The sequence below is a fragment of the Patagioenas fasciata genome, chromosome 1, assembly GCF_037038585.1.
Source record: "Patagioenas fasciata isolate bPatFas1 chromosome 1, bPatFas1.hap1, whole genome shotgun sequence".
NCBI classification, from domain to species: Eukaryota; Metazoa; Chordata; class Aves; order Columbiformes; family Columbidae; genus Patagioenas; species Patagioenas fasciata.
In genome coordinates this window covers 192,109,836-192,132,460 of record NC_092520.1, presented here as the reverse complement: position 1 = coordinate 192,132,460, position 22,625 = coordinate 192,109,836, and the positions used below count along the sequence as shown (strand labels likewise).

Here is a 22,625-nt window from a genome sequence, read left to right as displayed (position 1 = left end):
AGCAAAATGTGAGTTAAAGTAGATGGCATTAGAAAATTGGAGGGTTACCTAAGCATTTGGGGTAATTCAGATCTAGTGATTTAGATTTTTTTTTTTTTCCAATCAGAATGAATAATAGCAAAATAATTTCATTCATGATTCCAGTCTGAAAGCACTATGTGCACTGCAAACAGTTTAGGCATATCCACTCTCTTCAGAGTACAGAAAAATGCTAAGATAAATAGTAAATCAGTGTTACACCAATGAGAAAAAGTACAAAATTATTTGTTTCAGAAGTTTTTGTCACTCTTATTAATACTGGTTTTTTGCTTTCTCATTCTGAGATGTAAGAAAGGTATGCTCAAATGGAAAACCAATAGAGAATTCACCATTGCAAGTGTTCAAACTTTAGGAGTTTTAAATTGCAAATCATTAAGTACTGTTAATTTAACACCTAAAAATCGTGCATTTTGCTTGAAGATCTTGCTAACTCTTGAAGATCTTGCTGCAATGCAGCCCTAAACTGTAAGTTTCAGTAAATGCTAGCATAATAAGCATCCAAAACAAAAGCACTCGGTCTTCTTGATTAAAAGCAAGTAGGACAAGAAATGCGGATGTTTGAGGTTCTGAACATACAGCCATGTTGATATTTGGTATCTGAAATGTTCTCAGGCAGGTTAACCAGCTACCTTGCTGTGAAACAGCAAGTGTACTCTCCATTTTACGTTTGTGAGATATCTGAGCACACATGCTTCTGTAAGCTGAAATGGAAAATACAATTGTCATTTATGTCATCTGCAAATACTATTCTGTTCTGAGCTGTTTTCCTGTCATATTTGTATCTTGTTTTAGTTTGCTTTTTAGGTCCTTAATAAAAGTGAAATTCTATTAATGAAGTTTAACTTCAAAAGGACATATTTCAGATTCTTACTATACTTTCTGACTACCACTGTGTGACTGTATCCTTGCAGTATATATCTTGCATGTTTTGTTGAAGTGAAAGATAAGCAATTTATGCTTTAATTTGCTTTTAGAACTTGCAGAACTCATTACCTCTTCAGAAGACAGTGCAAAAATAAATCTTAGTAAAGGATTGTATAAGATTGCACATGTACTCCCCATTTTATAGAGGAAGTAAATGAAACATGAAAAAATAGTGTGCCTGTTGCAGATGGAATAAAAGTTTTGTATGTTCCTGGCTCACAGACCTGTGCTGAATCACCCGTTTAATTTTCAGTTATTTGGGCTAATTATTGGTGAGAGAAGCCACACTTCAGTTGTTAGGCTACTGTAACTAAATTAACTGTGGATGAGTTACACAGATCACAGCAGAAAAAAAAATTGCCATATGGTTGTTCATCCCATGTCTAATATCTGTATATTAATAACTCTGTAATGCCTGTTATTCATTGAAACACTTTCATATTTTACAGATTATTGCTCCGTTGTAACTCTCGTGGATCCATCAAATGTGAAGTTAACATGCACTCTTTTTAGTGGAAATCTAGATTCCCTACCAAAAATTTACAAAGTCGGAGATATTGTTCGATTTCATAGGATAAAGGTATGTACTAGGATGTTGGGGGGTTTATGTACTTTGTTATTTGCAGTGAGAGGACCCTAAGAGTAATTTAATTCGTTGCGTGCTGAAATTAACACATGCAGACGTTGGATAAAGCAACTGATTGATAAAACAGCTATGCTTATTATATGGACCACAACTAGAAATAAACTCAATTTTATTAAACAACAACAGAGCACTAAACTGATATCTCCATTTTAAAAAAGTGATACATGTGGTTATGACAACTCAAGAACAACATTTTTTCTTCTTAATACTTGTTAAACTAGTTGACAAAAATCACGTGGTAATACTTCTAGATGAACAGAATTTAACTGACATAAATGTGCACGTTATCCCTCTCCAAACTAATAGACTTGAAGGATTGCTTTAGAGCTTCTTTTGTGGAGCACTTTAGATCATCTGGAGAGTTACTCAAGTAAATGTAATCTATGTCTATTTAGTGTGCAGTATGCTCTCACAGCTTCTTTGATGTTTTTCCTGCCTTACCCCATATTTGTTCGTATCAAAGACCATGAAGGAAATAGGGCTTATAGCTTTGGTACTGCTTCTGCTGGGTGTTTTTCATATGCCTTCTGCAACTTCGTAGAGGAGCCACAACACAGAGACTGAATGAAAGTCTTGTAATGCTGGATCACACAGGCTTAAAGAAGCACAGAATAGCACCAAAGACATGATTCACCTTGTCTGTGTGTACTCCCTCCTTTAGTTTAATCCAATTTGTTTCATGCAAGTTAGTTCCTTGTCTTTCTTTTTCCTTGAAACAATATAGAAGGCATTGAGACAGACACACAGGAGAAGTATCCACTCACTTCTTATTTCTAGGCAGCTCTGGCTGTAGCTGTCAGGTTGATAAGGATGAGAGGGAAAAGTCTGGAGCTTAGATGTAGAACATATTGGGCAAATGTTACACTTTGGCAGAATTTAACTGCCAGATGCTTGGTGTCCTCTGAGTAAATGTGGTCTAAATATATAAACTCGGCCGAGGTTAGGTTTGAGACTTTTTGCTAAAAAGGATCTCAAAGAACATGTTGTCTGCAAGACTGCAACCCTGTGGAGTGATAGAATTTCTCCAAAATTTTAAATTTTAGAATTTTGCACATATGTTTTCTTAAATTTTCATCTGAATACTTTTGGTCAAGTTACCTGATCACATCTTAAATATGTAGGCAATATTCCAAAATAGTAATTTTTTCTTTTACTACAATTTTCTCAAATATACTGTGCCACTTTCTCTGAGGAATATTTCTAAAACAGTGCCTGCTGTTTTGTTAAATTATTATTGAAACAAATTATTTCAGCTGGTTTAAGTATATATACTTTTTGCATACAACTTTTTCTGACAAAATAGTTACGATATATTCAGGTCAACTGATAAATGTACAATGTGTTGTTCATTTTCTTCTTTAATTTGGGTTTCTATTGCTGCAGACGTTTCTGATAAGCTTATTTTGCAGACAGCAATTCTCAGGAATAGTAGACGACAAGCTATAATTTATGGCCTTAATATCTAGGTGTATTTTTTGTGTCTTTGTAAAAATTCATTTTATTTCCATATGACTAGCCATGTTAACTTTCATTTGGAAGGTGTCTGGAGGTAGTTTTTGTAGTTCGGTCTTCTTGCCATTATATTCAAACATGTTCAAAATGGTTTAATTTGTATAAGGACAGAGATTATTTACTAAGTTACTTCAAACTGCTTCCCTATTTCGTTATTACATCTCTGTTCATGGAGCTGGAGGTACATGTACACAAGGATTACATTATGAAAATAGGAGAAAATATGATCAGCATATCATATTATCCAAACTTGTTTAGACTGTGATTCACTTTCTGTGAGAAAACATTTACAAAATATAAGGAAATATACCAAATTCATTCAGGTGTTCTTTTTGACAGAAAATTTTTTTTCATATAAACAGCATCACTGACAATAATCAAACTGCTACAAAGAAATTAATCTCTGGATCTGATATGGTGTTAAGGCTCAGGTTCAGTTGTGGAGCATATTTTTCAGCAATAAGTTGTTAAATTAGTAATAATTTTGACAGATCATAGTCATTTTGGGGGGTATTGGAGTATTTGTCTGTTTGCATGTTCTGTTATGGAATGTGCATATCATTGAAATGCTTGATCTGTAACTTTATTTTAGCTTGGAAGTTTGTCTACAGTGTTCGTGATGGGTTTTTTTTTAGCCTTCCATCCCATCCCACGCACCCTCATGCACTGCATGACACTCAGAATGGAAAGCAAGCATTTACTGTTTCCAGATGAGTTTTAGAAATGTAGGACTGAAGTTGTTCTCATGTTGCCAGGTCTGGAGAGGGCTAGTGAGAAACATCTTACTCTTACTTTTAGCCTCTTCTTAGCCCTGGGCAGTTCCTAATAAAGCTCAAGTGTTTCAGCGGCAGTGGAACAGGGACAAACTAAGGGGATTAGTTATTAATATCCTTGTAGGTGATGCTGAATATACAGTGTATTATATTCAGTGACTACAGTCTCCAAGATGGGCAAATCATCATAAATCCAGGAGTTTGATTTTTCTCTAAGAAGTCCATAACACCAAGGAGCAACTCTCATTTAACAGAAAGGTTGTTCAGGAATGAAATTGTTGAGGCCATTCATATCCTAAAGGACTTCAGAACAATTGTTTGGGGATTTTTTTTCAGCTACTTGAAGGCATATAAACATAACTTCTTAACAAGACACCTTCTCAACCTGCTTCCGCTTTGTTTCTTACTTAAAATGTCAGAACCACTGATCAAGTAATAGCACTTAACAAGAGAAAGCAACCTTTGTTTATAACTTGTCACTGCTCAAATGGCAAGCAATAGCTATGGGGTGTTTCCAACTTTTAAAAGCTCTGGGGTTCCATTCAGACAGGTCTGAAACCCAGGCTGCCTTGGACCAATGATTCTTAGATGCCATTTCATTCTGTGTTGGTTACCTGTGCAGCTAAAAATAGAAAAGAACCCAAGGAAATAAGCGAAATACCTAAGTGAACTAATTTTTTGTCTTGACACAATGGAGAACCTATGTTTTATTTGTTTGTGTTTTTCCATCAAGTGTCTGCTCCAGTCATTCTAGACCTTTTTTCAAGTTCAAGTGCAGTGATCTGTCACTAAAACTTTTTATAAGGTGGTGAGTGAATGGGGAGAATTGAAGGACATCCCTTTGTGACTGAGAACCCCCATCGCGTAAGTTTTTTTAATTCTGTATTCTAGAAAGAAATTATTTTTCATAGCCATCATTTTTAAGAACAAACTGGAAGAGTGTGGCACCTAGTATATTGTGTTCTTTTCTTTGTACTATCACAAGTTCCTGTCTAGGTTTTTGGATGGAGTTTCCCTTGAAATATAATCCATGTGTAGGTACTTTCCCCCAGATTCCTCCAGATTTTTTTAAACATTCAATAAAATCTAAATATTTAATAATCAGTACTGGGGAACCTTATGGATCTAGAGATGATAAGGCTTAGTGTGGCAAAGGGGGAGTTTCCAAGGATTGTTGTGAACTGAGAGAGTAGCACATTATTGAAACAGGTTACCTGACGAGGTTCTGGAATCTCTATCCTTGGAAGTTTTCAAGGCTCAACTAGCCACAGCCTGACGTGACACAGAGCTGACAACAGCCCTGACCTGAGGAAGAGGTGGGACTTCATCTCCTGAGGTCCTCGCCAACCAAAATCCCTGTGGTCCTGTGACTGGGCCATAGCCTTCCAGTACTTGGACGATATCCCTTTTCCTTATAGCCATTTGTAACCTAGTAAATACCTTCATGAATTGTTTTGCTCCTGGAGGCTTGTGATCAGATTATGTATTTGAGAAGGAAGGGAGATTTTTTTTTTCACTGCTTATTTGCATAGGATATTGCTTCTGTGTACACTGAACCATGTTTGTGGATGTGCGTGCATATATACCTGTGTTTAACTGAGGGGGATACATTGCTATCATTGTTGCAGATACATTGCCTATAAACAATTTTGCACTCTTTCCTTTTCACTAGCATCCCACATATACAACTTTTCTGCAGTTAAGGGAAGACTGGATAGCAGCACGTGAACATGGATCTTCTATTATTTTGTTGTCAACCATGAATCACAGGGGTCAAATGTTGTTGATGTCTGATTAGGTAAAAGATACCTTACAATTAGGTCTTCAGCTGAATATGTACTTGAATTGGAATAGAAGGTGCAATAATTCAAATTGGAAAAAAAAGAAAACGACACACAACTTGATGTCTTGAAGTAATTTTGTATGTATAAACAATAATCAAGTTTTAAGCTTAATGTACTTACATTTCAAAATATTATCTTGAATTCCTGATCCTTCCACGTATCAATAGTTAAATTTATCTTAGAAAATCTTCCTACTTAGTGTAAGAACTTGTACAATAGCTTAGTATATGTTGTTTTACAAGGCATTTTATTGATATTCTGAGATGATCTGTGACTGCAGTGGTTTTGTAATAATCCTTTGCTTCTGCAATTTAACAATCAGTTTTGATGGAAAACTACCTTGAAGATGCTATTATTCCAGCTTTATACACTACTTACTATCACACTTTTCTATTGAATGAGGTGAATAACACCAGCTTCAGTTAAAAAAAATTCAGGTTGTTTAGGTTGCTATAAATCTTATTTATAAATGTTTCAAGATTAGCTTATTTTCAGTAGGCATATTCTGGATAGAGTTGTACTCTATAGAAATCACTAGATTTTATTGTCCACGCAATCTGTTTAGGTGACATTTCACCTTTTGTTCTTTGATTCATATAAAGTATGCCAAAGACTCTTGCAATATGTATTGGAATTTATTTGCGTGCTTAGAACAAACCAAATACATTGTGTCTGCTCCATTTTTGTCCCAGAAGATATTTTTGCCTAGCAACCATTATTTATTGAATTTATCTAAAATTCTCAGGGAATTTTTAAACTCGTTGGGATCTGACCTCCTTCCCTGTTCTTCCCCCACAACCCAATTTTGTAAAAAAACCAAAACCCCACGACCTCTAGAAATGACGAAAGCCTAGTGAGGGAGAATTATGATCATATACAAAAGTCCCAGCTTAGCTCTTTTCCCTAAGGTTAATTTCAAAATTGTTTGTGTGTGGAAAACATAACTAGTTTACAGTATCACCGCTTAAAATGATTTGAGATCTACTTAGAGTGCCATAATGAAGCAACATTTGCCCATGGATTTAATTTGTTTTACACTCCAGTGATTTCTCGTCACTTTAGCAATGATTTGTTTTTAAAGGATAAGGCCGGAGAATTTCTGTTGACCATCATCCGTTCTGTGTGTCTGACATAAGTAATTTTCCAGCTATGAAATATATTGTTCTGTAGCCCATTCTACATTTACTTTTCCTGTTTGGGATGGAGTTGTTCACTAAATAATAATGTTGAGTGCTGTTTACCTTTGAGATGACTCAGTGGCTTCTTCACACACTGATGCCTAAGGACATTTGGTTTTACTTCAAGATGATTGGTAATTTGCTCATCATGAAACTTCAGGTTTACGTTCTTACATATTTTATTTCTTTTGTTATTTTATTACTGCCTTTTCCTACATTAAGACTGATTTCAAATTCACTAAATGAGAGTACTAGGAGATGTCAGAAGTTCAGTATGTTCAAGCACAGCCTCATGAATGCTCAAAACTTGACATAAAGGATTGGGGAAATGGGGAAAATCATCTATTGTGAAATATTAGTGGAAACCCAGAGAGACAAAGTAGTTTCTTGAACTGGTTTTCTGGAAGGTTTAGAGCCCTCATAATTAGTCTAAAGGTCTAGAACAGAATTTGTAGTAAGAAGGTATTTTAATAATGATTTAAAAGAATTAGTGAAGTAATAAATAAGTAGGTAAATTGCAAATTGAAACACTTTGAGAAATATTTGACACGTCAGACAAGATACTTAAAAATACGCTTGAAGCATCTTTTGGTAGAGGTTGGGTGAGTAAAAGTGATCAGAGAGCTTTCCTCTCCTCTGCATGTTACATATTTTGAGGAGCTATGAAATATAAGGCCGGTGGCAGCAACTAAAGTAAATCTGTGTATTTCTGTTAGATAAGGTCTTAGTGTTGTAGTGGAACATTTTTTTCCAGATCATGTGTAATGAGCACAAATTGATTACGTACCTGTGTATTTTCCCAATTTGTCCATTGGATTTTCTTGTATTTTCAATATTTAAATGTAAAGGTTAAAAGACTAAAGCTTTTCAGTGTTATAGTGAAGAAAAACTACATAATGAACTGATGTACTCTATTGGTCAGGTCTGGAGAATGCTTAGGGAGATGAAAGTTTATCCTGGTGATGATCTGTAATGCATTTATGTGTTACGTCCAAGTAGCAGGGATTAAAGATTGAGCTGCTTTTTTTATTAATTTCCAAGGAATACTTGATTTGTGTGCTTTTTACATTTCAGTGTGTTTATGAAATATAGACCTAAATCACTGGCAATGGTTTGGTAAAAAATGTTGCTGTTTAGACCTTCTGTCACATCTTTCTGATTCTGTACTTCTAAATCAGTAGGATTTTCAACCATTTGAAAATGGAGCACTGGGAATCCTAAACTAGATTGCCCCACAAATGCTATACTCAGAAGTCTCGTTGCTTTTTTTGGTAAGCAAATTTTAATTAAAAAGGGATGGATCAAAACAAATGCTTTGAGATTTCTGGATAATGAGTCATGCAGTGCTTCGATATATATAAAAAGTGCAGGGAACAGTAAGAGTAGACTAGATCCTTGAAGGAATGCTGCAGACTTTGAACACTGTGTTTTATATGGTAGCAGATACACAGCTAAATCAGCAGGATACAGGGGACCTGCCGTATGCAGGCAGTAGACATAGGAGTAATTGTGAAAGCTGTGTTCTTTATTCAAGGGATGAGATAAGATCACTATTTACTTTATATATTAAAACAAAATAGCTCCTGGAACTGATACTTTCATTTTCAGTTCCATAATATCAGGAAACAAGGCTGTTCTTAGAAACAGAAAGCAAGAATCCATAATAATATTCTGCTATCACTCTGTTGTGTGACCCCTAAAAATCAATTTCTCTCGTGCCTCAGTTTCCCGATCTCTAAAAGCAAACTTGATGTGTTCCACATACAGACATTTTGGGATTTGTGAATGACATACTCTGCACTGATGCTATATATTTACAGGTAGGTATTAGTCTGCCTCTTAAAAAATGTTTGGTGTTAGATTATATTTTCTGCTTATTCATTTTGTTTTCTTGTTAATTTCCTTTGTTTGTTTTGTGTTTATTTTGACTCTCTTCTCCTAATAACACCACTAATAAAAATCATCAGTGGTCTATTCTTCATGCACATGATAAAAGAGAAACGTGTATTTCAGTGCTCTGCAACCATTTATTTTTTTTCTTCGTATTTTACTACAGGTCAGGGAATACAATGGACAGATGCAGGGAATTACTAGTGCAGGATTTGCATCCTTGACATTTGATGGAACTGTAGGAGCACCAGTACTTCCTCGAACCTCTAGTAAAGTGTACACTTTCATGGATGAAGAACAGAAAACAATAGAAGAATTACGTGTTTGGGCAGCCAGTAATCTTACCATCTCTGGACCAGCCACAAAGTTGTCTGGTGTTCAGCCAATGATGTTCTTTGATCTCACTTGCCAGCTGGTAGGAAAAGCAAAAGTGGATGGATCTTCTTTTCTTCTGAAGGTAAATTTATTTGTTAAAAGTAATGTGTTAGATTTATTTATTAAGACATTGTGATTCAGTTTTCAATGAAACAAACATACTCATTGATTTTAAATAATGTTAAGTAGACATACGTTTTGAGGTTAAGCAAATTTATGATCCTTGACTATTTTATTTCTATGAAAACAAAACAGAAATCCCAGCTCTCTTTAAAGTTATTCATCTGATTAAATTCTTTAGAGAGGTTTTGTAAGATGATATTGGTATGGATCATTGTTTCACAAACATTTCTAGATAAATATTTCAAGATTTCCTAAAGTCGAAAAATTAGTTTTAAATTTTAACCTTATTTTTTAGTTAACAGTTATTGCTTTTTTTTCTAGATCTACTGGATATAATTAATGCAGTAAGCAGCACTATCTGGAAAACAAATGGTATCTATCTTGAAAGGTTTTAGGTAACTTCTTTTGGTTATACATAGGTACTTTGGCCATGAGTGCTCACTTGAAAGTACAAAATGCAAAGTACCACACAGCAGGAGGGCACTTGCCAAGGGTGGCCCTTAACATCAGCTCAATTAAAAAGGAGATCTGCATAATTTTCCAGATATATCAGTCTTGTGTTATTCTGGAACTCCTTTGTATTTCCTTTTGTTTCTTTTATAAGTTCGTTGTTAAAATGTGAGAGATGAACAGCCAGTTATTTTTCCATTTGCTGACTTAATAAAATTATTTATTGGTTCTGCTGTATTAAGCTGTATTGTTACAACGTTTTTAGAAATGGTGCACTGCATTATTCCTTCATTAAAGCAGCAAAGATTTTTCTTATGCAGAACAATGCGTGCACTACGCAGAAACAAACCGCAAGTGTCATCCTATAATATGCTTTGCAGCTGTTACAAATATTTCCATTATTCCTTTTGAAATAGATGTCAGATGAGACCCAGTAAAATTTCAGAACTTTGTGGACTGTAATTAAGTTGTTCATTAATAAGCACATGTTCAGCATTGAAGGACACCTTGCAAGGCCAGAGAAAAATGCTTTCTTAAATTATTAATAGTTATTTACACTCTTTTCTGTGTTGAAAGATCTGAAGTTGATTTTGTCAGTTTTGTGTAGCAAAGATAATGACTTGGGGGGAAATATGTAAGATAGACTTAGGAAGGTAAAAGTTTGAAATTAAATAACAGTAGATCATTTTTTCTGATAGGTAATTCCTTTGACAGTATACATTTTTAGTAGTATAAAATATTAAATAATTAAATCTGTATTAAAATACATCAGACAACCTTAAAAATGGTAGACTAACATTGGTATGCTGTTGCTAATTTCCTCTATTTTTCAAGCAGGGCAAAATCCCTTTCACGTATCAAATGTTGGTCGTGATAGAAGAAAAGCATTTTTAAAATATTGTAGACAGATCTCATGATTATTTTGTTGATTCACTAAACAAACAAAAAAAAATCCATACCAGCTCAAATGGAGTGATCATTAATTATTATTATAGTTATATTATTTGGTTATACATTTTATAATAATAATTTAAATTTATAATGTCATTCCAAGTACATCAGTTATATTGATAGTTGATTAATGCTATAAAATATAATGATCATTTGAAGTATTGAGCTCATGTAACTAGTGAGGATTACTTCAAAGACAACTAAAATTAAATTCAGTGATTTTGTGCATCAGCCAGGGCATAACTTCTTATATTACACTTGATAAATAATTGGGATATGCACTGCACCTGAGAGTGACATGGCATAAAGACAGTATCACTAACTTGTTAGTGCTTACCTTTTTCTGAGAAATCTGTTACTCGAACTGCTGCAGACTAAAAACCTCACACTAGAAATTATTCTGTCATTTATGCCTTTCATAAGAGTTTCACTATTACTCTTTCCTTTCATTCTGTCTGTCAGTTAAAGTTAAAGTGTGTCACACAAGTCCCATACTCCGCTGAAGGGAGAAACAGGTTTCATTGTGTCTCTCCCATTTCAGTGTTCTGCCAACCATGATGATCAAAGGTTGTCACTCACTGTTCCTTAGCTCCAGATTGTTTGTGACTAGTAATAGAACTGTTTGCTGTTTCTTATCCAGAATTAATTTAATCAGTGTTGGTTTTTAGATCAGTATTAGTTTTTGAAATTAGAACTTTCTGTCTTTTCACCCATTATTTGAGTAAAGTGAAGCTGGCAAGCTCCCGAGGTAGAGCGCTTGATCTGTTTTCGTATTTGTGCAAGTGAAAAATAAAACCAACTACCTTTCTAAGGACCTTTTTTTTTTTTTTTCTTATAAAGAAAGTTTACTGGTTTACAAATCCCTCCAAAAGGTGGCCCGATGCTAGCCCCATTCGATCCTCGGGTGAAGAACATATTAAAGCTAAGTCGTCATCCTTGTATCTGACAGGGAGTATTCAGGTTATTTCAATAGATTTGCTGGATCCATCTCTTTACTGTAGAACTACCAAAGTGTCCTAAGTAAAGCCAGTTGAAAAATAAGGGAAAGCTTGACAAACTGGAGGGTCTTTTGTTTTGTCACAGTGTCTAAATTCATAATATTTATGCACTAAATCTATGTTTCTCAAGCTCACTTCTGGAAAAGGTTTGATAATTCAAGCAATGGGCAACCTCTCTTTCAAAGATGGTTTTAAGTATTTCATGCTACAGGATCAGAAGATAATAGGCTTTTTTTTAAAATCTATGGCAGTGCTTACCACTTCATTATCTGGGTCCTTCCGAATACACTCCCATTTGGGAATGTTAATTTGATGTTATGGGTCATTTTCACTGTGAACAGTTTTCCCTTTTATCTCTCGATTTAGGATAAGTATTTCAACCATGAGAGGGTGTGTTTACACATGGCTTTGCTGATTCTTAGATCTTTTCCTCTGGGTCCTTTGATCCACAGCATTTAAGCATAAGGGGTAGAAACGCTTTAAAAATTAAGCTGTGGTGTCTTTTTTTCTCACCTTCTACAGTGGCTCACTCATGGGACAAAATGCCTTGTTATCACAAACTGTCTGAAAATTAGCTTCTGTTGAACCTATATGCATGAAATCCTATGAAATGTAGCATTTCAGTCTTACAGTCCTCATGCCTCCAGGTTTTCTCTGCCAGTATTTCAGACCATTCGTTTTTGCCTTCGAAAAGAGTATATCTTCAGGAAGTCAGGAAACCGTAGTTTACAGAATAGATTGTAAGGAGCTATCACTAAAATGTTAATATTTGATTTAAGTGTTTAGATTTTGATTCCAAAGTGCTAAGTCTGCTGGTGATCTTACTTTTTCACAGTAACTTTGATAGCTCAAAAATAGCTCTATTGACATTTTAATTTTTAAGTGTCTTAAGAATTTAGCTTTAGGCAAACAATTTCTAAAATCTTCTTTATTATGTATTAAATACTGATGTTTTTCTAGTACATTCTGGATAACTAGCAGTGTATACTCATATAGATGATCATCAGTAATTAAGGGAGTATATGCTGTGTACTCAGTCTTCACATACTGTAGCTGGAGTGTTTAAAAACCTATAGCAGGGTTAAAATATTAAATATAGACAGTTCTGCATATAGTGAATTCTAATAGTTGTAACTGCTGGATGAAGAGTTGAGGTTTTGCTAATACTATTTTGTTTTGATTTGGTGTCTTTAATATAAATAAATCTCAGGTCTTAACACTTCATGATATTCTCTATAGAGGATGTTTTATACTCAAGAATGATAAAAATAAAAGCATCAACAAGCATAAAATCTAATTTAAGGACTTTGAGACTTCAATAAAGATTTCTTATTAATCAATTACTATTATCAATTTTTAATCAAACAACAATTCAAAAAAAAATCTATTTAAAATCTCAGTCTACAGTATTCTTAGCAAATTGAAATAGTTCCTTTGCATTGCAGGTGTGGGATGGCACAAAATGTCCCTACCCAACATGGAAGGTGCCTGTGGAAACAGGAGACCTGGAAGGAGAAACAGTTCTTCTTCATCATCTGCGAAATCTAACGGTGGACATTCTAGTCTATGATAACCATGTGCAGCTGGCAAAGTCACTGAAGGTAATGAACAGTTTGGTATTTCTAACTCGTTTTTTGGTCTATTGCCTGCTTTGAACTCACTTCAGAAAATGTATCAATTCAATTCTGCTGTTAATTAGTTTCAAATGTTCCTCTTTATCTTTCGCTATATTTCCCATACCGTTTATTTGAATGCGAAACTTCTTCAACATGTGTAAAACAGCCTCATTACTCTAAAATTACCATGAAAAAGTTCTTCCAATTAAGCAGTTCTTGCCAGACATTGTAATACCATATATAATCCTGTGAAAATAATGCACTCAGAATATGTCTTCTGTGCTTTAGAATTATTTTTTAAATTATATAAAGTGGGGTTTAACTTGCAGTCCTATTAAAGGCCTGTAATTCTAAAGTCAATGAAAGATTTTCTGTTCTATAAACTTTGGCAATTTGCAGTGCAGTCTTCATTTAGTGGGTCAGTAATGTTGATTATGCTTAGAGAAAACAACAACATAATTAAACATTTGATCTTCAGCAATACTGCCATCTTGCTTCAGAATACAGTAAATTAGCAAAGAATACATCTTTCATTTTATGCCTTGCCTCCTGTACCCAAACATTGTTTTCAAGAAAGTGTTTACTGCAAAATAAAGATAAGTGATAACCATTTGTTAATCTGGGGCTATCAGCAGATGTGAATTCAATTTGATATATTAATTACCATATATAAGTAAATGACATATAGCAAAATAACTTGCCTTTGTGTAAGAATTCATAACAAAACTACTTGTTTGGATTGTATGTCCAGAAAACACTGAAGATATGACCATTTTATCCCATTTTCTGAGTTGGTCAAATAATATTTACAATTTTCGATTGAGAGAACTTTAGTAATGTTGAACATACGCTACTTGGTACTGTGAGTAGACCTTTTGTTCCCTATATTTGCTACCCTTCCTTTCCTGATGGATGAGATTGTGACTTTTCAGCATTTGCTGGGTTAGCAGAGCATAAACAGAATGTTCGGAAATCTCATCTCAGAGTACATTATTTTTTGGGGCATAAAGACACAAGCATCAGCTACAACTAAGCAAAGACGGTGGTGTTTACCACTTTTTCCTGAATTTTCTTCTTCCTCTGGGGTGCATGAGACTTTCTTGTTACTCTAGGAACCCCAGCCTGCAGCTAACTCTCTGGAGTACAGTTGCTCCTCGTAGGCTGTAGCCTTTCATATTCCGGTTTTTCCAGAGGTTCTCAGGATTCCCTCAGCCCTTGCCACAGAACTTGGAAATAGGTCTGTGACATGGGTTTATGCATCTGGGGCATTTTGCTATTAATAGATGGTTGAGCATCAAGGTGAGTGAGCATCAGTGGTCAGGCAGTGCACAGGAGGGGTCCCGCTGTCCGCAGCAGGTTGGAGATTTCCTTATGAACTGTCATTCATTATATATGTGGGACCATGGTACTCTTATGGCTTGATACAATCAGTTTTGTGTTGCCATGTGTTTTCTGGATAGTACAGTTCAAACAATTAGCCTTTTGCATACCTACAAGTCCTACTCAGTTGTTTCACAGTAGTTGTTTGATGCTATGTATGAGCAGAATTTGAGTCTTTTCAGCTGTTCCTCCCACTGTGTACAATGGCATGTCTTTTTTGATAGTAGTTTGGACTAAGACTTGCTTGCTTTTCTAGTATCAGAGTCACATTTTCAGCCTGCGACTTGGAGTTACATGGCTAGTGTTATCTAGCTTCATATTTTTCAGGCCTGGGTAGCATTCCTTTGACCTGTCGGTGTTATTTTCACCACTTCTGTCTTTGTACTCATTAAAAGGGGAAAAAAAACAAACCACAACACCCGCTCATCCCACCCCCAAGTCCTCCAAACCCTTTAATGGAATTAAGTTGGTAGTTTTTATTGCAAGGGACCACACCCAAATGCTGTGTGTATTCTTCCTTTCATTTGCAAACAGTTGTGCACTATTTAGTCAGTAAAATTAGACTTGATATGATAAAATGATGACAAAGAAATATCATTGAATGTCATCAGCCATAAAGTCGGCATAAAAATTAGTACAGATGATTTTGGTATCCTGTAGTTAAAGACAACCTCTTGTCATGAGTGTCTTTCTGGCCAAACCTGGACATTAAGCAGCTGTGATAAATGACTGTCCCGAATTCTCAGTGCCTTAAATGTGAACACAACCCAATATGCTTTGAAATAATTATGAGAATTTGCTATGCTAAAAAGTTGTTTTAGTTGGCTACTTAGAGAAAACTGCATATGGCACTTCTTCATTTTAATTTTTTTAAATTGTCATATTTTAATTAGACTGCAAATAGGGTATTAGTATATTTTATATTACTGCAAGAAAAATATTCTTGTTGCTTTAAGTTTAAATGAACTTTCTCTAAATGAGGTAGGTAGTTCATAAACAGAACTGCTGTAAATTCAAGTAAGGAGTTGATTTTGTACTAGATGTAATGATGGCTCTGTAAATCATTCTGTTCACTTTATATTATATACTTGACTGAGAAGAAATTATGAAGTGTGCCTGGACTACAGGCAAACAACAGAAATTCAGGAACATTTTTAGCCGCAGCACCAGCATTTGCTCGCCACTGCTAACAGTAAGCAATGCTGCCGCTGAAAGGAATTCACAGAAACTGCACTTCAACTTGCCCAGTCGGATCTAGGGGTTTGTGCTGAAATTTGTCACCTTTTGATTCGTCACCTTTTAATATTTGGCAACGCGGATTATAATGCATTTTTTTAGTATAGTTCTGAGTGATATTAAAATATATAAAATAATAACATTTTCATAAAAGGGATCTAATGAAATGCATATATAGGAATATACATTTTGATAGTGATCATAAATCTTGGGAAGTTGGTTGTTGCAATAAAACATGCAATTTGCTGGACTTTTGTGTAAATTTCAGCACAGGAGTTTAGAGGGCAAAATGAACATTTTGTTTTCTGGGCTCTCCTCTCCCATGTTAAATGTTTCATATTTGTACTTACAGTAAATATTTTGTTTTTTCATAGGTTGTGGGGTTTTTTTAAAGAAAGAAATTCTTCAATTATAATCAACTTTTTGCTGCTTATATATAAATTACTCTTGAAGAAAAACTAAGTAGCTTGGCACTATTGTATTGACATAAGGTTATTTGATAAACAGAACTTAGCTAAGAGTTTTCAAAAAACCTTCTCCAAAAAACTTACAATAAAAAACAAAATTGAAAAGAATAGGTGAGAAGAGTGCAGAAAATAAATGCCTTCACAACTGCTAAGTAGGTTGAGAGGAATTAGTCCTGCTGAGGATATTTAATGGTTTGGACTGTTCACTGACCACCAGACATTTGAGGAGCCTGTGCAGCTTGGCAAATGATGCTTCCTGTTTAAAGGGTTAGTGAGAAGAGGTAATACTAAGTACCTAGAGCAAGCTCTTCATTAACTGGGATAAGCTGAGACTGAGAAACCCAGATGATTCAAAAGTTCTTATCCTATTCTGTTTCTAGATTTGACATGCCTCTGAAATGTTTCTCTGAATTGTACTACCTAGTGTTCTCACTTTCAAATGCAATTATGCAGATAACACCATATGCAGGAATATCCCAAAATTTAAAGCAATCTGCCCATGTTCATGTTATGCTCAGCCTGAGCTGATCAGGTTCTCTCAAACCTAGGTGCACTAGGTAGGGCAGTGCAGAAACATTAGAACATTAGAAACACTTCCTTTTCTGTTAAGGGTTTTAAGTCATAGTCATCAGATTAGTTTTATAATATGACTGCCTCTTGTATTTTTGGATAATAAACATAATTAAGTGAAATTTATCATGTGGAAAGAAAAAAAAAAGCCTCCAGATGAGCCTCTTGTCTGCCATCCAAATACACAAACTGACCTGTTGATATGCTTTGAATGAACAAAATAAGCAGCACCCTAATGGTGCAGATCAATTAAAAATCTGGTAAGAGCTCCATACCAGAAGCAAAGTAGGTGCAGACTGGAGTGCGCTTTTTGTGTCCCCAGTGACTTTGAAAATACGCTGCCTTTTTCATGTGTGATTATTGTTTAAAAGAGCAGTTTGATACAAGCATTATATGGTCATAGTCTGATCCTTGATACAGAGGAGGATTCCAGCACCAAGATGCTGCTCTGTCTGCTTTTATGCGTATATACATATATCTGTAAGTGTCATACTAAGGCCTGGCCAATCTCATCTAATAGGAATACTTTTTAGGTTTCTACTGAGTAAAGCAGGAGCTGAAGCTGAAATAAGAATTAACAGACTGGCTGCTGTAATATTAATGTTAATTAAAGACAATTTGAAATAATTTATCATTTATATAGGACTATTTAAAAGATATTTAGAGGGAACATAAGTCCAAGTTATTGAGTGTATGTAGCTTGCCAACCATCAGCTGGATCTTAGGTTATATTTTAAAAAAATTGATTGCTAGTTAATTGATTCAAAGGTTTTTCAAACACATCAAAGAGAAATTAACTGTATAATTAAGTCTCTAGGTTGTCTACCCTTAGAACTTTGGTTTGGGTTTGTGTTTTTGTTGTTGTGTTTTGGTTTTTTATTTTTTTTGGGGGGGATGATAATGGGATTGGTATTTTGAAATAAAAGCAAAATTATGAAGATATGTTCAATGTTCAGCACTCCATAACATCTTTTTTAATAAGTACTTGTAAAAGTTAGCCTAAGTCCATGTTTGTAACTTGGTCAAATTGTTTCAGAGAACACAAAATAATTCTAAACAAAACAAGAATTATATTCCTCATGTACCTGAGGAGAAAATCTAGTAGAGTTAGGAACAGTGCCAAAATCTTTGAATTTCTAGCACGTTGCCTTTTGTCCTGGTGCCGAAAAAATGTTATCTGTAAGATATGATAAAGAAATCTGGGTAAGAGGATGTGTTTGCCTGTATACGTAGACAGAGAACATGCCATGTGTGATGATGGACATGAGGTCAATTGCTGAGTGTGACCATACATGGACAAATCACAGCATGTCAGTCTCTGGAGGGCTGTGTTGTGAATATAGAAGACAAATTATGCCTTCAGGAAAGGAATATATTGACTCGTTTGATCTGTCTTCTGAAGACTGCTTGAGAAACAGATTTAGTAAGAAGGCGTGTTCTGATTCTGAATCAGCCTTTCTGCCAGTAGTGTTGTCTGCTAAAGCAAAACAAACAGGTTACCTAGAGAGGATTTTGTGTGTCCACCTGTGAAGTGATTCAAAACCCAGCTGGAGACAGCCCTGAGAAACCTGCTTTGGGTGACTCTGCTTTGGGCACAGGAGTTGGCCCTGACAACTTCAGCTATTCTGTGATTCAGTGAAAACGCAGAGCTTTATGTGGCCTAGAATTTTCCAAGTGAATAGCTAATTTCGTGTTACCATTTTTTATTTTTTTTAAGATTGGAAGTTTTCTGAGAATTTACAGTATTCATACAAAACAAGCAAATGCTGACAGTGATGTCTCGTGTATAGAATTTCATCTTCATGGTGGCACCTGTTATGGTCGAGGAATAGGAGTCTTACCAGAAAGTAACCCAGATGTTAAGGAACTGAAAGCGTAAGTTATATTTCTATTTTATAATACTGTAATAATAAGACCTGTAATCTTTTAAATGTAAATGCTATGGTTAAGCAAATGAGTTGAGCATGTTTAAAGGATGTACCTATGTTCTACTTTGAGACTTAAACGATGTTAAAATGAAGCATAAATGCTTTACTGAAATGTATTGTATATATAAGGAAAGGCTAAATAACCAAAATCTACATTGCTTTATCAGGAATTCTGTCTACAGTAGTACAGATTTATTTTGGCACTATATTGTGTTTAAAATTCCAGAAGAGGTTTGGAAAATTGTGTCTCATCTGCATCATTAATATATACTCCTTTAGCTTCTGGCTCAATTGAATTTTATGTTTCTGCTTGAGAATTCATGTCTGAATGTTTTAACTGTCTATTAGTAAACAGTTACATGTATGTATAGTCATATATATGTGTGAAAGACTTTTCTAGGTTATAAAATATGTAACCATTTATTTTTAGGTTCTTAGAATCTGTGGATCTGGCAGAGAGTCAGAATATGGAAAGCATGTCTTCATTGGAATTAGATGGCACTTTTAACAATATTACAGGTAAGAGCAATTGAAAGCTGATTGGCTCTTTCTTGTAACATGTATATGGTCAAGGTAAGGTCACATTGCTTTTCTAAATGTGTAATTTTACTTTCACATGCAAAGCTTTAGAGAATTTTTTTGGATTATTAGACTGGAAGATGATGTATCCTGTCTCACAGCAGAGGCCTTTCATATAGAGGAAAAATACTTTAATAGGCAGTAGTGAATAAATTATTAAACACAGATGGTGTTCTTCATCATAGTATATTAAATCATAAAGCAGAGGGATGTAACTCCCTCCCTCTAAACAGGGATTCCTCAGAGACAGGCACTGGAAACACTATTAAACAGCTCTTTGCTAAAGAGCCTTTCTAAATCCATTGGATGGAAAAGTAGTATCAATATTGGATCTGTACAACTGTCTATATATTATTTTAATGTTTGTTGTTGTTGTTGTTTTAGTCCAGAATAAAAATAACTAGAAGTTAATTAAGCTCTGAAGTTAGTTGGACATAGTCTGCATCTTTGCTTGTAGCTTTTAAAATCCTCTATTACTTAGCCATTAGCAACATACTGTGACAGGATATTTATAAAAGGATGCAAAAGTCAAGAATAAATAAATACTTCATGTCTAGACCAGAACAGTGCTCAGGTTTACTCATGGTGTGTGTATAGTCAGAGTTGTTCAGAGGAGGGACCAGACAGTCCATAGGTTTTTTTTAGAATCATTTTTGTATGCTCTGGTCCTGAAAGATTACAGAGGTATGGAAGCAGTTTATGTCAGCGTGATCATTCACAGTATACATTTGAAAAGTGTTCATTTTGATGGGCATTGCAATTTAATATATGCATTACTTCCTCCTCACGTATATTAAGTCTTGATAACGAGTGTTTGTCTCCTGTTTACTTTCCTTTTTCCTTTTGCTGCATTGTTTGCATATAATATTAGGATTTCCACTTTCCTTTGTTCAGCTTTTTGCTCTGTATATCTGCCTACCTATCTGTTTTTGTGTGTCCACATGATAAAGAAGATAAGAAGGAAAATAATGGAGAAATTCTTCTTGATTTTTAGATCTTGAATCACACCTACAGAGATGTCAGCAGTTATCTGTTACAGGTAGGAAACATTTTAACCTCAAGGTTAGTTTTATTTTTGCTGAAGAGCAGAAATATTTTTGAGACATCAGCTCAAATGTTGAAATAATATCTATTACTTATTATAGTAACAGCTATTTTAAAAGTGCAAGTTTGCGAATGTTACATTGGTTTTATCCTGCTTTTAAAGGAATACGACACATTCATATATTGTACTTTCATTTGGATTTTTCTACATGTTGAATTTCTGTACCCTGAAGTACACCATGCTCCCACAACCTATTGTGATTTGTCTGAAAGACTGTGGTAACATGTTGTATTGATAAAACTGAGGCTGCAGCTGGGGAGAGAAGGTGGGAATTAAGGGAAGATACATACCTGCAGTGGCCATTTCCCATATTCCAAATATGATGCTTAGAAGGTGTGCGTGGTTCTTTTTTTGTCTTGTTATTTTGCAGTATTAACAGATCATCAGGATTTGAATAACACAGAACTGAAAACCATTCTGAACAGCACAGCTCCTCAACAGTATCGCATTAGAGCAAAGCTGAGAACTTACAAACCCCAGAAGCTCTATCAGTCTATTAAACTTCATTGTTCCAAATGCAACTCTTTGTAAGTGTTTCACACAACAGAGGTAATTAGGAATTGTTCTGTATGCTTTGGGATGCCTAGATTTTCCATGTTTTCATTTTTGTGTAAAATGAGCTGAATGTAAGTGTATTTTGAGCAAAGACTTGAAATTCAGTGATAACAGATAGGAAAATTTTAAATCATCAGATGAGTTCTGGTTACAGACTCTTTTTGAGTGGTTTCAAACCAGTATTTTTTTCTTTATTTTCAAATTTAGCAGTGCAGTTTTCCCATACTGAAGTTGTGTTTCAGTACCTGTTTCTGTTTTGAGGTTTTAAGATAGGTATATGCAAAAATGTGTGTTAGTCTCTAAGTGAAGGAATAAAATATCTTTGGCTAAAGTGTATCTTCCAAAGAAGTAATTTTTTGTTGTTCCAAAACTTTCAGGGAAACACCATTCATCTTGGTATTTTTATCTTTTTTTATCTGACTTGAGTCAATTCACTGCCATTATATCTTTATTATTTCCCCTTCAATACCGTTTGTCGTTCTATCAAATAGTGTTCAGTCAAATAATCATATGCCATTTCTGCTGTATATTCATCTAAAAATGAAAGAAAGTTTGTTTGAAATGGCCTATTTCCAGTTAAAATACTCAGTGACATACATTACAGTCCTATTCATGATCATCTGAATCCTGTATCACTTTTTATTTGCCTGACTTAACCTATCATCAGTCCCAAGCAAACTGTTATTGTTACTGATGTAAACTGTTGCCCTCTTTAGATGATGGCACATTAACATTCTCCTAGCCTTTTGAAATTTTTTGTGCAATAGGATTTATTAGATACAAATATCACTAAGACATGAAATTGCCCCTACTCTCGTCTCTTACAGCTTTTGGATGCAAGGTAGCATGCTTGCAGCTTGAACAATATTGGTCCTTATCCAGATGATGTTAAAACATTCTCTTAGTTGCTAATGAAAGAGGAAGCATTTCATCATCTTCACAGCAGACAAGTACATGGTCTTTATTGCCAAGTATAAAAAGGAGATAATTACCAACTATCTCTGCCACTTTTGTCACTTTTCTGATGTATTTACCAGCTCTCTATAGTGATAAGCAGGTGCAACTGATTTTGTTTGTTCCTTATGAACTTTATGCTTATCCCACAATTTTCGATGATTACTATAGCCTTTTTATAGATTCTTGACTTGTTAGTGTCTTCATTTCTCTTTGAGCATATCGCTGTTTTCTCTTTGCCACAGAATTAGGGCAAGCTTTTAACCAGATAGATTTATGAGGCTTCATTTAGCATATTTCCCACTACTACTACCACCATCCTGCTGCAATGAGGGACTAATTGCAGTGATTTTCCAGAAATTTAGCTTCTCTTTTGGGTGAGCCAAGTGGCCCAGGAAGGAAACATGATTTAGGAGCATCTTTCCCTACTACATTTGAAGTTGTTTGCAAATGCTGAAGAGCCTCGCTGAACAACGCTCAATGCAAGTTTGATCCTGTTTGATCCTTCATGCAGTAAGATGTATATAATGCT

The 22,625-nt window shown here is 34.9% G+C and overlaps 1 protein-coding gene across 8 annotated transcripts in view; it reads left to right on the top strand.

Moving 5' to 3' along the window:
* POT1 (protection of telomeres 1) overlaps positions 1-22,625 on the top strand; it is a 66,933-nt gene that overhangs the window by 31,428 nt on the left and 12,880 nt on the right. For 7 of the 8 annotated variants that reach the window (XM_065848977.2, XM_065848970.2, XM_071803372.1 and 4 more), the window contains 7 exons: positions 1,413-1,543; positions 8,973-9,263; positions 13,149-13,304; positions 18,690-18,847; positions 19,331-19,419; positions 20,474-20,518; positions 20,955-21,111. In XM_065848977.2, the coding sequence (XP_065705049.1) occupies positions 1,413-1,543; positions 8,973-9,263; positions 13,149-13,304; positions 18,690-18,847; positions 19,331-19,419; positions 20,474-20,518; positions 20,955-21,111 (1,027 nt within the window). Of the gene's footprint in view, positions 1-1,412; positions 1,544-2,934; positions 8,737-8,972; positions 9,264-13,148; positions 13,305-18,689; positions 18,848-19,330; positions 19,420-20,473; positions 20,519-20,954; positions 21,112-22,625 lie in introns of those variants that run through there. The other variant, XM_071803376.1, reaches the window with a different exon arrangement.